The sequence below is a fragment of the Dermacentor andersoni genome, chromosome 10 (assembly GCF_023375885.2).
Source record: "Dermacentor andersoni chromosome 10, qqDerAnde1_hic_scaffold, whole genome shotgun sequence".
Classification (NCBI taxonomy): Eukaryota; Metazoa; Arthropoda; class Arachnida; order Ixodida; family Ixodidae; genus Dermacentor; species Dermacentor andersoni.
In genome coordinates this window covers 127806641-127821683 of record NC_092823.1, presented here as the reverse complement: position 1 = coordinate 127821683, position 15043 = coordinate 127806641, and the positions used below count along the sequence as shown (strand labels likewise).

General features: G+C 46.4%; 1 protein-coding gene across 1 annotated transcript in view; it reads left to right on the top strand.

Annotated features, from left to right (window-relative positions):
• The window catches only part of LOC126545008 (uncharacterized), an 80690-nt gene extending 66540 nt beyond the window's left edge, over positions 1–14150 (top strand). Inside the window, exons 6-9 of the mRNA XM_055078154.2 lie at positions 6795–6943; positions 8191–8258; positions 10262–10345; positions 13978–14150. Of these exons, the coding sequence (XP_054934129.1) occupies positions 6795–6943; positions 8191–8258; positions 10262–10345; positions 13978–14111 (435 nt within the window). The 3' untranslated portion in view covers positions 14112–14150. The remainder of the gene's footprint in view (positions 1–6794; positions 6944–8190; positions 8259–10261; positions 10346–13977) is intronic.
• Positions 14151–15043: the final 893 nt, after the last annotated feature.

Here is a 15043-nt window from a genome sequence, read left to right as displayed (position 1 = left end):
CGGAGACCTTCTTCTTGAGATCCCACAGAAAAATCAATACGAAAAGCTAGGCAGTCTGGTGACCTTTGGTAACATACCAGTTTCTGTTACACCACACCGATCAATGAACAGCTCACGCGGAGTCGTGTCAGAGGCAGACCTTCAGGATCTGACAGAAGCTGAACTCCTGGAAGGGTGGAAAAATCAAAATGTGACCGATGTAAAGCGTATTATCATTAGACGGGAGAATAAGGAAATTCTAACCAAGCATCTTATCTTAACATTTGCATCCAGTGTACTACCAGAAACCATCGAAACAGGATATATCAGGTTAACCGTGCGACCATATATCCCCAACCCTAGAAGGGGTTTCAAATGTCAGAGGTTTGGCCATGGCTCGCAGAGCTGCCGTGGTCAAATAACTTGTGCAAAGTGTGGAGTCAAGGGCCACCCTTCCGACAATTGCAGTGGCACACCTCACTGTGTGAACTGCAGTGGAGACCATCCGGCCTACTCACGCTCCTGTCCGAACTGGAAAAAAGAAAACGACATAATTACCCTCAAAGTCAAACAAAATATTTCGTTTAAGGAAGCCCGCAAGAGGTGCTTACCTTTCCACAGCACACCTTATGCTGATGCGGCACGTCGGGGGGCAGCGTCGCAGCGGCCAATGCCAAGTACCCAGCCCGCGTGCCGCGAGCGAGGTACCTTTGGCTCCTGCCCCCAGGGTCGAAGTTGGTAAGCCTACTCCATCCAACCAGCAACCAGGCCAGGCTACCCTTGGGTTGCCGGCCCCACAAGAGTTATCTGCGGCATCCTGCGCTACACGCAGCGATCCCGCAGGACCGATAGCGGCCACGAAGGTAGGCGCAGCCGAGGCTGCCTCAACCTCCCCGGCCCCTTCCAGCGCTGGCAACAGCCGGCGCAGCCAAATCCCCCAGGGAACCCCATCGACCTCCGGGCTGGTGGGCGCCGGGGTCTTGCCCTCCAAGGCGGGACCCTCGCTGGTAACTTCCCACTCGCAAGAGCACGTGTCCGGCGCCTCACAAGAGGCAATGGACACAACACCTATCCCCACGGCGCACCAAGCGCCTAAGGAGCAGCGAGGCTCCCTCGAACGCTCCAAAAAAGGCAAAACCCCGGTTACAGGGCCTCGCAAGAGCTCTGTAATCTAATTCAACATTTCTGTTTCCGTATACACAGTACCCATTTACATGAAATATGGATACACAAATCATACAATGGAATGTCAGAGGTCTTCTGAGAAACCTTGATGATGTACAAGAATTGATCCACCAACACAATCCAAAAGTGCTGTGTTTACAGGAAACACACCTAAAATCAAAACACACAAACTTTCTCCGACAGTATATAACCTTTCGTAAAGATCGCGATGATGGTGTCGCATCATCGGGTGGTGTTGCCATTGTCATCCATAAAAGCATTGCGTGTCAACATTTACAGCTACAAACGCCTCTTGAAGCAGTGGCGGTTCGAGCTGTTCTCCTAAACAAACTCATTACTATTAGCTCTCTTTACATACCCCCACATTACAAATTAACTAAACATGAATTCCAATCCTTTATAGATCAATTGCCAGAATCTTATGTTGTTCTGGGTGATTTCAATGCACACAGCAGCTTGTGGGGAGACTCTCGTATCGATGCGCGAGGTCGTCTCGTTGAACAATTCCTTTTTTCGTCCGGTGCGTGTCTGCTCAATAAGAAGGAACCCACTTATTATTGTCTCGCAAACAGAAACTTTTCTTCAATTGAGCTTAGCCTAGTTTCTCCGTCAATACTGTCTGAACTCGAATGGGAAGTTAACAACAATCCTTACGGAAGCGACCACTTCCCCATACTACTAAGAACACCTAAAGAAAAGGAATATCCTTCACAGGCTCCTAGGTGGAAGATTGACACAGCCGACTGGGAGAAATTCCGAACTCTTTCTAGTATTTCATGGGATGACATGTCCTCGCTAGGAGTTGATGCTGCTGTGGAGTATTTTACAGCCTTTTAATAGATGCCGCAGCTAAATACATATCACAAGTAAATGGCCTGTCGTGCAAACGGCGTGTCCCGTGGTGAACCGACGATTGTAGGATCGCACGTAAAAAACAGAACAAAGCGAGGGGTTTGCTACGCGCTTCTCCAACTGCAGAAAATCTTATCAACTTTAAGAAAGTAAAGTCCGAAGGCAGACGAACCCGCCGACAGGCCAGAAGAGAAAGCTGGCAGAAGTTTTTATCGGGCATCAACTCGCACACAGACGAGGCCAAAGTCTGGAACAGGGTTATTAGGATAACAGGGGGACAAGCACAATCACTCCCTCTGGTAAACACACAAGGCGATACCCTGCAAAATCAGGCGGACTCACTTGGGGAGCACTTTGAGAGCGTCTCGAGCTCAACCCATTATTCTCAGTCCTTTCTCAAATATAAAGAAACAGAAGAATGTAAGCCAATAATTAGAAAATCCAGACAGAATGAACCCTATAACCGGCCTTTCAGTATTGCCGAGTTGAGAGCTGCCTTGAACACATGCAAAAGCACTGCACCGGGACCTGACAGAGTCATGTATGACATGATCAGAAACTTACATACTGACACGCAAGTTACACTACTTACACTTTTCAACACTCTGTGGGCTGCGGGATACCTCCCATCTACATGGAAAGAGGCGATTGTGGTTCCTGTCCTGAAGCAGGGAAAAGACCCCTCTTTGGCAGCAAGTTATCGTCCGATAGCTCTTACCAATTGTCTGTGTAAGCTCTTTGAAAAAATGATTAATCGCAGACTCGTACATTCCCTTGAACTCAACAATATACTCGATCCCTATCAGTGTGGCTTCAGACAAGGGCGGTCAACAACCGATCACCTTGTGTGCATTGAAGGATATATTCGCGATGCCTTTGTACACAAACAGTACTTCCTCTCGATTTTCCTCGATATGGAGAAGGCATATGATACAACATGGCGCTACGGGATCTTGCGAGACTTGTCGGGAATGGGCATCTGTGGAAATATGTTGAAAATAATTGAAAGCTATTTGTCCAACCATACCTTCCGTGTAAAAGTCGGCAATGCACTGTCACGTCCCTTTACGCAGGAAACTGGTGTACCCCAGGGAGGCGTGCTCAGCTGCACTCTCTTTATCATTAAGATGAACACACTACGTGCTTTACTGCAACCTGCCATTTTTTATTCCGTATACGTCGACGATATACAAATAGGCTTCAAATCCTGCAGCCTCACAGTATGCGAAAGACAGGCACAGCAGGGCTTAAACAAGGTGTCCAAATGGGCAGACCAAAATGGATTTAAAGTCAACCCCCACAAAAGTTCTTGTGTTCTCTTCACAAGAAAGAGAGGCCTGGTGCCAGATCCTTGCGTAGAACTGGGCGGACAACAAATTCCTGTAAACAAAGATCACAAATTTCTTGGTATTATACTTGACTCCAGGCTTACTTTCATTCCTCACATAAAACATCTTAAAGAAAAATGTCTTAGAACAATGAACTTACTTAAAATCCTATCCCACACAACGTGGGGTAGCGACAGACAGTGTTTATTGAATATTTACAGGAGCCTAGTTCGATCACGGTTAGATTATGGTGCCGTAGTATATCACTCTGCCACACCGAGCGCGCCTAAGATGCTAGACCCTGTTCACCATCTGGGTATCCGTCTGGCCACTGGTGCATTTCGGACAAGCCCTGTTGAAAGTCTATATGTAGAGTCGGATGAGTGGCCACTCCATCTTCAGAGAACCAACATCAGCTTACCTTATTTTCTCAAGGTTCGCTCTTATAAGGAACATCCGTGTTTCACAACCGTTAACGACTTGACGTGTGAAACACTTTTTCATAACAGACCCTCTATGAGACTTCCTTTCTCACTGCGTGCAGGAGAACTTAGCAAGGAAATGGATGTTCCAGTTCTCGAATATTACTTAATGCCTCGAGCTAAGCTAGTACCGCCCTGGGAGTGGCAGGTGATAGACTGTGATGTATCCTTTGTGGAGGTCACAAAGCATGCTCCTGACCTCGAAATCGCTATGCATTTCCGTGAACTTCAATCGAAATAGTGCTGTTCCGAATAAAATCACATTTTGGTGTATCTTATGCTGCTGTTGGCCCCTCTTTTTCTAAATGTGATGTATTGAACCCCTTAACGAGCATCTTCACTGCAGAAACATATGCCGTACTGTCTGCAGTAAAACATATCAATAAATTAAAACTCGACAGAGCAATAGTATTTACAGACTCGTTAAGCCTTGTAAAAGCGCTGAACTCTTTACAAAAGCATACAAATCCTGTTTTCATTGAACTCTACTCGATCTTATGCAATATTTATCTATCCCATAGACACGTAGTAATATGCTGGGTGCCTGGCCATAGGGACATCGAGGGTAATGTGTTAGCTGGCAAAATGGCCACATCACTCGCATCACTAACCACTTTTCCTACGGCTGCTGTCCCTGTCACAGATCTGAGGCCTTTGTTAAGAAGGAAACTGCGACAACACTGGCAGCGCATGTGGAACGCAGAAACAAATAATAAACTGCACGTTATAAAGCCCCAATTAGGTTTTTGGCCCTCCCCAACAAAATCTCGGCGAACAGATGTCCTATTTTGTCGCCTCAGAATAGGACACACATTTGGCACCCATAGTTATCTGCTTACTGGAAGTGAACCTCCAACCTGTGGCAGATGCGGTGAGAGGCTGACCATCCTCCATGTCCTCTTGGAGTGTCGGAAAGCCGAACCTGAAAGAAAGAAACATTTTCCGCTTTCATACCTTTATTACATCCCTCTACACCCGGCTATGTTTCTTGGTAAGGAACCACTTTTTAACACCAAGGCAGTCCTCGACTTCCTAAAGGATGTAGTTCTACACGTTATAAGCCCATTAAATTCGTAGAGCATCCTCGCTGCAGAGGATGGCGCTGCGATAATTGTTTTGAATAGGACATGCCTCCAGGCCCTTGTGTTTCAAGGGCTCTAAGGAGGCAGTAGTGCTCTAGCATATCTTATATAACCTGATATATCATTAGACATCATATCATTCTTTTTAAATGCGTCTTAATGTTCATAGTACACGTCTTAAGTCATCGCCATAATCTTATTATACAGATTTTACGCACTTTAGCGCAACCATTTTTAAGGCCCCTCTACAGCCACGTTACACCAACTCTATAGAACTCATAATTACACTGCGAACTCATTACCACGGACATGGCGCTCTTTGGCCATACTGGCCCTTGCGCCATAAAACATCAAATATCATCATCATCATAAAGACAAACGCCACATCAGATAATACTGGTAAATTAATTTTTGAAAACTGAGTTCTCGATGACTTCACGGTCAGAGGTTAATAACTACAAAATAAAACGAAAGCCAAACTTCGATGTGTCCCATCTTGTGCCGAAACCACAGCTCTGGCGCGTCAGTCTGACGTCACGGCTTTCAAAGCATGTTGCAGAATTAAATCGTTATGGCGTAGCAACTGTTCACTAAACTGGCCAGCTTAACTCATTGGCTTCTTCAGAACACAATGTAGCTCATCCTTACAAATAAAAAAATTAGCAGGCCCGAGCATGCACCCTCAAAATTCACGACGTCACGCTGGCTGGTTCGAGAACATTAGGGAGTCGTTGCCGCGCTGATGTAGTTCGTTTTCGCGCCTTTTGTGACTTGTCCAGCCCCCCTATGAATGTAAGAGTGGCATTTTTGGCTATGTGGCAGGGCAATTCACTAATAAAGCTAAATTTATTTTTTTTTCTGTTTAGTGTCCTTTTATGGCGCTGAAAGGTAAAAGCCAGAGAATAGCATACAGGATTGGCGGAAAATAGGGATAGAGTAGATCTGGCAGCCCGTGCAGAAAGTTCGCTGAAATTTTTTTGAGCCAGTAGAAGTCATTTGCCCGTTAAGGCACTCCATTCTGTCATTGTAACTTCTCTGGGTTGCGGTATAATGTAGTACGCTCAAGATGACGGTCTTTATGCAGCGTTAGAATGGAGCAGGTATTAAATAGAAATCTAACAGCTAACGAAGATAAAAAATGAAAAAAGGTGCTAGGAAGCCAGGAAGAGTGGCAAATAGCGGAGGAGGAGATAACGAAGGATAGGTAGGTTGACAGTCTTCATTTGTCTATCTTGTTCTATGTCATAATGTTCGTCGACTTCGCTCCTTCATAACAAGGAGTTTAATTAAGGCTGCAAGCAAAGTTTTGCAGCTGGCGCTCGTGGGATTATCATATCAACTGAGTGCTAATTTGGGCCGGTAGTGCGTCCTCACCCAACGAAAGAAACTGAAGCTTTTCGACGCGACATATCACAGAGGACACACGCAGAGAAAAGACGCGGAATGCGGGAGATGGAAATTCAAGACGATGAGCAAAACGGGAACAAGGTGAATGCAGGAGCCAACCTTTCGACAAGTGAACTTGTCTTCAAGGCGACATATCGCCTTGAAGACAAGTCCACTTGTCGAAACGTTGGCTCCTGCATTCACCCATCTGTCGCCTGGAAGAAGGCAAGTCCACTTGTCGAAACGTTGGCTCCTGCATTCACCCATATGTCGCCTTGAAGAAGACAAGTCCACTTGTCGAAACGTTGGCTCCTGCATTCACCTTGTTCACGTTTTGCTCATGACACACACAGGACTTACGTCGCCTGTTCTATGCCTTTTATCTTTCTGTTGAAGAGAGTGCTGTTTTTCTTCATTGCCTATCATTCATACGGCTTGGAAGCTATACTGAGCCGCTCTACTATCAACATCACGCATTGTGCGTGTGATTATGTTCGCAGATTTACGAGATCTTTCCAGACGCTGTGGCCATATACACTTCCAGCAACGACCCAAGCCTGAAGTGTGCGACGGCCGACCGGACAGAATACGAGCCGAACAGGAAGGTCGTTTACACTTGGAATTTGAACAGTGGCGAAGAGTCGAAAAAGTGAGGCATCTCTATACGTCAAAAATCCGTCTCATTCATTCATTCATTCATTCATTCATTCATTCATTCACTCATTCATTCATTCATTCATTCATTCATTCATTCATTCATTCATTCATTCATTCATTTATTGATACTGTCAGCCTTTCTCAGGCTATTACAAGAGTGGAAAATCCAATAAATTCACATTCTAAACAAGGTACATTTCAAAACTACGATATCGACACAAAAGACAAAGGAAAAATCAAACAGTAGATAAAAAAACGCATGCAAGTGCTGAGGCACAACTCTTACATTGGTGTACTACGGTCCAGGTAAGATTTCAGACATTCTAGAAAGGCGTCGAGGGAGTTAACACTTACAATGGAATCAGGCAGCATGTTCCATTCTTTAATAACACGAGGAAAACTGTACTTAAAACAATCGTTATAAGAACGCGACACAGGAATGTACATGGAATGGCGATGTCTTGATGTCTCATTAGGGTGTATTGTAAAATATGGTGATGTGTTCATATTCAAGTGGCCATGAATTAAAAGGTAAAGAAACTTCAGCCTATCTACCTTAGTGCAGTATTCTAAACTTTTAAGGTTTGCTAATTTACATAATTCGGTTGGTGAATCAGTTCGGCGATATTTATTGAAAATAAAACGGGAAGCAAGTTTCTGAACTTTCTCAATTTTTAATTTGTTAGACGCAGTGTAAGGATCCCAAACAATTTTGCCATATTCAATTACAGGTTTACAGGTTTACAGGTTTACTCTATATTTACTTCACAAAGACTGGCTTAAGGATGCTATTGTTCTACGGAATGCTTAGGTCAATGGAAGGCTGTTGTATTATCTACGTTGCTAGCAATGTTTGTTGAAAGGAGCATCCTAACCGTTGTCAACCGCGAAAAGTAGCAAGTAAGTATCGTTAACAAAAAGCCAATTCCGTCATAAATTACTACTTGCGTATTAAAAGACTGTATCCAGTTAGTATAACTAACTACACAAGTATGCGTTAATACAGTGATGTCCAGACTGTTTTGACTGTGCGCTGATCGCCGAAGACATTGGCACAAATAATCAGTGCTTAGCTGTTATCAGCTCTTAGAACTCTTAGTTTACAATACCTCTGCTAGATTTTAGCCGTTTCCTTGCAGCAATTTAACAGGAAGGGTCGTTGATAGTAAAGAGATGCTACAGAAGATTCTAAAGTTAACTTGCTCCTAATGAGATTGTTTTCATTGGCGTCCTTTACAGAGACACGTACGTGGTCGAATATTACCCAGGTCCTGCACCAGACACGGTAGTTGCCATTGCTAACCATGGTGAATACGTCGTTTTTTAAATATTTGTCTTGTCCGCTCAGCTCATCAACAAAAACTAAAGAAACAAAACATGACAATGCAACCCCAGGTCTAAGCAACCCGTGGGCTGCCCCTACTGAAGCGTTTCATGTACAGTTTAGTTATTCCGTAGTTTTTTCCGTACAGTTGTATACGAAATTTGTACAGAGTACATATACATTCTGTATGAATCTCAAGAGAAGTCGCAGTTTCGCCCGAAAGGCGAAGCATCGATTACGGTAGCAAAGTAGTGGACAGCTATACTAAGTAAGGATTCTAGCGTTATCGGCCTTATAAACTTGAAAACATATGCATACTATACTCGCTGACAACTTTCTGTGGCTATGAAGGGAAAGCTACGGGCGCGTGGATGTTGCACATGTGTTACCATGCCAAGTAGTCCGGCAGCGTTTGACAGTGCTTTTGGTTGCTCGGAACGGATGCTGAATGGACGCAGCTTCCACGTGCGATGGTTTCGCGTCCCACCAGATGCAGAAGAGAAAAGCAGCAACATCAGTAAACGTCTAGACTCAGTGATGTGTAATGTCTCATTTAACTGCTGCTAATAAGGTGTTTATGTTCTCCCTTCCCCAGCCTAGACTAACGTGGATTAAAACGAGGGACTCTTTTCAGAAGCGCTCCCACTTGTGTGCGCTTTGCCTCCGTAGCCTTTTCTTCATATACAGAAAGATGTCCGCGAGTATAACAAAATTAACTAGCATGGTGTCAGGCGCGCACAAGCCACCAAGAACACGTCTCACTCGATGTGCGCGGAAACTCGATCTCATAACACTGCAGTGAGGAAACGCGGAAGCAGCAGCGAGCGAATTGACCTTCGTGCAGCCGTTCGAATCAACGCGAACTACTCCTTGAAAACAGCGCAGCGCGGAATCTGTACCGGTCGCAGCTGGCTTTCAAGATACAGTGGCCAGGCCGGACGCGTGCGGCCGTCCGGGTCGCCCGGAATAGAACGCGCCCTCCCTTCCTACTTTCCTCCCGAAGCCTTGCGCGCGACGGAAGGCGGCGCGCTTCCTCCCCGCTTCCTGCCGTTGCGTGCGTGAGATTGCGCCACGGTCGCCGGCTCACCCTCGCATGGTTTCGCATACAGCATACGGCGTGCGGCGACCATTATATCGTCTACGGACTTTATGTAGAACCTCACGGCGTCGGCAACGCCGATGGCAGAAATGTGCTTAAGGTGTCCATATAATTGTTATCGCAATAAAAAGCTCGCTTATACTTTCACCTACGTATGAGTGAAAATTTTGTTGTCTTAGAGTGCAGCTCTCAGGTGGCCGTTTCTGACGCGAGCGTCGGCGTCGGTGGTGTAACCGAGCGACCGAGCACACCGAAAGGTGAAAGAGCGAACGCTGAGCGTGAGCTAAAAGGCGCGAACCGCGAACGACTTAGACTAATCAGACCAGTGAAGTCCGCGCGGAAGACTGGTGTCGTGCGGACCCGGCCGACCACTCGATGCGTATTCGTATCTGGTCTCAGCCGGACCGCTCGCTTCGTACTATCGTATTCTCGCGTCAGCTCTCACTCGCGCTTGCGTGGTTTGCTTGGTTTGGTCTCGTTCACGCTTGTTTCATTTGTCATCGTGTGCGATTGTTTTGTAATCTGACTTCATGCGCGACGCGAATTGTGTAGTACTTTCTGGAAGCCACCCGGCACCAGCAATTACACTGGAACTTTCGACGAGTCATGTATAAAAGCCGACGGGCTTGACCCGCAGATCAGATGTTCGACAATTTCCGACTCTACTGCATGTCTCTCTCAATTTCTTTACCTCAATACATCGCGAAACGAAAACACGTATAGAGTTGCGCTCAAATTTCGCATTAGGGAGTACCGTAATCGTCGGTGATTTTTTGTATCCCCAATCAGAACCAATCAGATCAAAAGGACGCACTCAAATTCATTCGAATTCGAGATCTTATCCGGATTTTGTCATGATTCATTTCTTTTTAAATTTGTTTTTGTAGACCAGAAGCATCCCACTTCAGTCAAGTTTGACTACACCAATAATAAGAACTGCGTCGTTGCCAATTTCCCATACAAGGGCGAAGGTAAGAACTTGAGCTCACAGTATCGCTAGCTTCTTTTCCCAGACGAATATATTGAATGTTATTGCAACTGCTGCCCTTAAAGCATGTGTACAAAGCGTACTCACATTGTGTAAAATAAATAACATGGTTAATGATACAGAATAAATAAAAGAGAACTACAAGAAACCTGCCAACTTCAAACACGTCTAACATGTCAACTTTAAGAAGGCTTAAAGTAGGCTGCTAGAAAGGATAAATTAACGAGATCCTTAGTTCTAATAAAGAAAGGCTGATTTTTCTTTTTTCTTGATCGCCCCCGTGCCATTGCATTTTGTGCATGTGCAGATCCATGTTTTTTTCTTTCTTTTAACTGTGTGATTGTACTTGTGATATTTTAAATAGATTTTTTCTTTCTTACCGTTTATTTCCATTGATGACGTAGAAATTGTATAATATTGACATGACTCACTGTTTGCCACGATCCTACTATCCCCTTTTCATGTCTTGTTAGAAGGCCCCCCCGGCAGTTGTTACTTCGGGATCTCCGAATGTGTACTTATACACATCTTGTATTTTGTTTCGTCAAAAAATCACGAGTTGTCATTTTACTTCTACCAGAAATACAGCATTTGTTAGTGAATACTGGTGTTGTTTCCTGACCTGTCCGTACCTACCGTGGTTGCTTGGTGGCTTACACCATATGAAATAGAGATAATAGTATATACTTGTAAACATAGGCATATATGCTAAATTAACAAGTATGGTGTGACGTGCGCACAAGCCAACATGAACACATCTCATTCGATGACCGCGGGAACTCGCTTTCAAAACGCTGCAGTGAGGAAACGCGACAACAGCAGCGAACGAATTGAATTTCGTGCATCCGATCGGGTCAACGCGAAGTACGCCGCGAAAACACAGCGCAGCGCGTGTTCTGTACCCGTCGCAGATGGCTTTCCATATACAGCGGCCCGACCAGGCGTGCGTGGCCGCCCGAGCATCCCGGAGTAGAACGCGTCCCCTCCCTCCCCTCGCAAAAGCCATGCTCATGACGGAAGGCGGCGCGCTTCCTCCCCGCTTTCCGCCGTGGCGTCTGCGAGATTGAGAACGCGTCCCCTCCCTCCCCTCCCCCAGAAGGCACGCGTGTGACGGAAGGCGACGCGCTTCCTCCCCGCTTTCCGCCGTGGCGTCTGCGAGATTGAGAACGCGTCCCCTCCCTCCCCTCCCCCAGAAGGCACGCGTGTGACGGAAGGCGACGCGCTTCCTCCCCGCTTTCCACCGTGGCGTCTGCGAGATTGAGAACGCGTCCCCTCCCTCCCCTCCCCCAGAAGGCACGCGTGTGACGGAAGGCGACGCGCTTCCTCCCCGCTTTCCGCCGTGGCGTCTGCGAGATTGAGAACGCGTCCCCTCCCTCCCCTCGCAAAAGCCATGCTCATGACGGAAGGCGGCGCGCTTCCTCCCCGCTTTCCGCCGTGGCGTCTGCGAGATTGAGAACGCGTCCCCTCCCTCCCCTCCCCCAGAAGGCACGCGTGTGACGGAAGGCGACGCGCTTCCTCCCCGCTTTCCGCCGTGGCGTCTGCGAGATTGAGAACGCGTCCCCTCCCTCCCCTCCCCCAGAAGGCACGCGTGTGACGGAAGGCGACGCGCTTCCTCCCCGCTTTCCGCCGTGGCGTCTGCGAGATTGAGAACGCGTCCCCTCCCTCCCCTCCCCCAGAAGGCACGCGTGTGACGGAAGGCGACGCGCTTCCTCCCCGCTTTCCGCCGTGGCGTCTGCGAGATTGAGAACGCGTCCCCTCCCTCCCCTCCCCCAGAAGGCACGCGTGTGACGGAAGGCGACGCGCTTCCTCCCCGCTTTCCGCCGTGGCGTCTGCGAGATTGAGAACGCGTCCCCTCCCTCCCCTCCCCCAGAAGGCACGCGTGTGACGGAAGGCGACGCGCTTCCTCCCCGCTTTCCGCCGTGGCGTCTGCGAGATTGAGAACGCGTCCCCTCCCTCCCCTCCCCCAGAAGGCACGCGTGTGACGGAAGGCGACGCGCTTCCTCCCCGCTTTCCGCCGTGGCGTCTGCGAGATTGAGAACGCGTCCCCTCCCTCCCCTCCCCCAGAAGGCACGCGTGTGACGGAAGGCGACGCGCTTCCTCCCCGCTTTCCACCGTTGCGTTTGCGAGATGGAGCCGCGATCGCCGGCCCTGCCCTCACAAGCTTTCACTCCCACGTACAACGGCGCGTGGCGACGAATTTTATCGCCCTTGGACTTTTACACAGAACATCACGGTGACGTCGACGCTGGCGGCAGATGTGCGCCTGGATTATCCATATAGTTGCTCTCGCAATAAAAGACGGGGCGCATTTGCCTTCCCACTGCCAAGCACGTCAGTGCGAGCCACGGCTAGCCCGGATGAGGACTATAGGCATAAGTAAGGAAGCTGCTGCAGGTGAATTAGTAGGAGCCTTTAACATTGGGAAACTTAAGGCGTCATGTATCAGCGACACGTCACCTACCCGCTTTTCCTCGGAGAGTAGCTTTATTGAAACAATGATGCAGATGCTGTAATGCGCGCTTGTGATGCGCGTCTGAAGGGTTTTTTTTGTATGAAGTGTACCTGTCTGCACAATATACAGTCGTTAGTGAGCGCCTTACTTTGTCCCTACCTCCCTTTATTTTTATGTCTATTTGCGTTAAGTGGCCATGTTTCTTATGGTACGTAATACACTGGAAGAAGGTCAACAAGAATATTTCGTGAACGCTCCTCGTAAAAAACTTGTTGGTTTAGATGCTCTAACAGTTGCAATTTACGCAGCTGCGATATCTGTTATTGGTGCAGTGCTATGGGTTATTTATTGAACATGGTGCTTCTAATTTTTAAAGCTTTACTGGTATTAGGCAAAGCTTGTGAAAATCTCATGCCCTAAATTAAGATTCTGCTTGCTGTAGTTGCTAGAAGTTAACTATTTCTCTCTCCCAAATGCAACATTTGTCGTTAAAATTGGCGCAGTGGTCGTCTGATAAAATCATTTGTTGTTAAATGTGTTTGAACAGACAAAGCAAAATTGACCCCGCACTAGAGCTTTCTCTTAAGTCTGTAAAAATAATTGCACACGACTGCGAGTCAAGCTATACGTAACACGAGAGATACGTCTCATGAAGTCTGTGCATGAAGTCTGACCACCTGGTGTGCACTGAAATATCCACTACATGAGGTTTACATCGACAACAATTAATGTTTATTTCACGCATTATGATTCAATATGGGCTAGTCGGGCGGCGTTAATTTTTACAGTATATATTTTGTTGTTTAGGACTTTCCACACTGAAGTGTGGTTACATAGATAACATGTGCGAGATTGTCGTTCTTATTATTCTTGTGTATTTATTTATTTATTTATTTATTTATTTATTTATTTATTTATTTATTTATTTATTGGTATTTCTTTCTATTTCAAGCGTGCACAAGGAAGGTCCAAAAATGTCATTCGTTCATTTCGTCCGTGGAATAATAATTTCAAGTATACGTTGCCGAAATATGTCCGGCATTAAATATGGTCATAGTTAGAATCTGCTCCTATGGTAGCATGTGTCTTTTTTTTTTTAGAAACACAACCCATGAGCACATAATACTTGTTGTCTTCTCTCAATATTCGCTTTCCACTTCTAGTGTGCATACTGTGGGTCCCGAAAGCATACGTGTCATCAGTTCCACAAGAATGCGTCGACCAATTTGAAGACATATGCGACGACGAATTTCCAGCCTACCAAGAGGGCCTGTGTGACGACGCTCTCGGTGGTTAATAAAATTACACGCACTTCCTGTGCGCTCCACACCTGCAATTTGCTTCTCCTGTGACCCTCTAAAGCCTTACGAACGAGCTGCCTTATAGTCCGTCAAGAAAACGGTGGTTGCTTCTTCTGAAGTAAATACAGTATGTTTAGGAGGGCATAACAACCATATTTAAAGAGAAGCTTTCTTTGCTTCTTCCTCCCACGTTGCTGGCGCTGTCCTTGCGGAGTAGACATGTTTGGTCACTGGGCATGTGCTCATCACGGACGAAAGACTGAACTAGCAGGGAGCATCCTGCAACGCGAACGAAGTCAAACGAGTCCATCCAACACATGATCGAGAATTCAAAGCGCGCGGTATACTTAGTGCTCCCTATTCATCCAGGCTCAGCAGGCAGAGCTACCAAACAACTACGCAACGATAAAAAATTGTTAATGTTACCGAAAATGTTAATTTTAACAAAAAGATAATGCTTAGTTCCATGGAATGTTGTGCACTTCTCTACGTTGCTAGCAATGTTTGCTGAAAGGGCATCCTAGCCGTTATCAACCACGAAAAATAGCAAGCAAGTACCGTTAACAATGAACCAGTTGTGTCACATAGGTTTAGAATATTACTACTTACATATTAAAAACATTCAATCCAGTCATTATATAATTATATAACTAAGTACTATAGGTTGCGTTAACACAGCGATGTCAAGATTGATTTGTCTGTGCACAGATCGCTGTTGACACTGGCACGATTAATCAGTTCTTGGCACCTAGCAGCTCTCGGAACTCTTACTTAAGGTTACTGTTGCTACATTTTCGTCATTTATTTGAGGAAATCGAATGAAAACGGCTGCTAATAAATAGCACAGAGATATTACAAAACCCTGCCAAGATGAACTGCTTTTAATGAGGTCGTTCTTTATGGGCGACCTTTGCAGAGACACGTACGT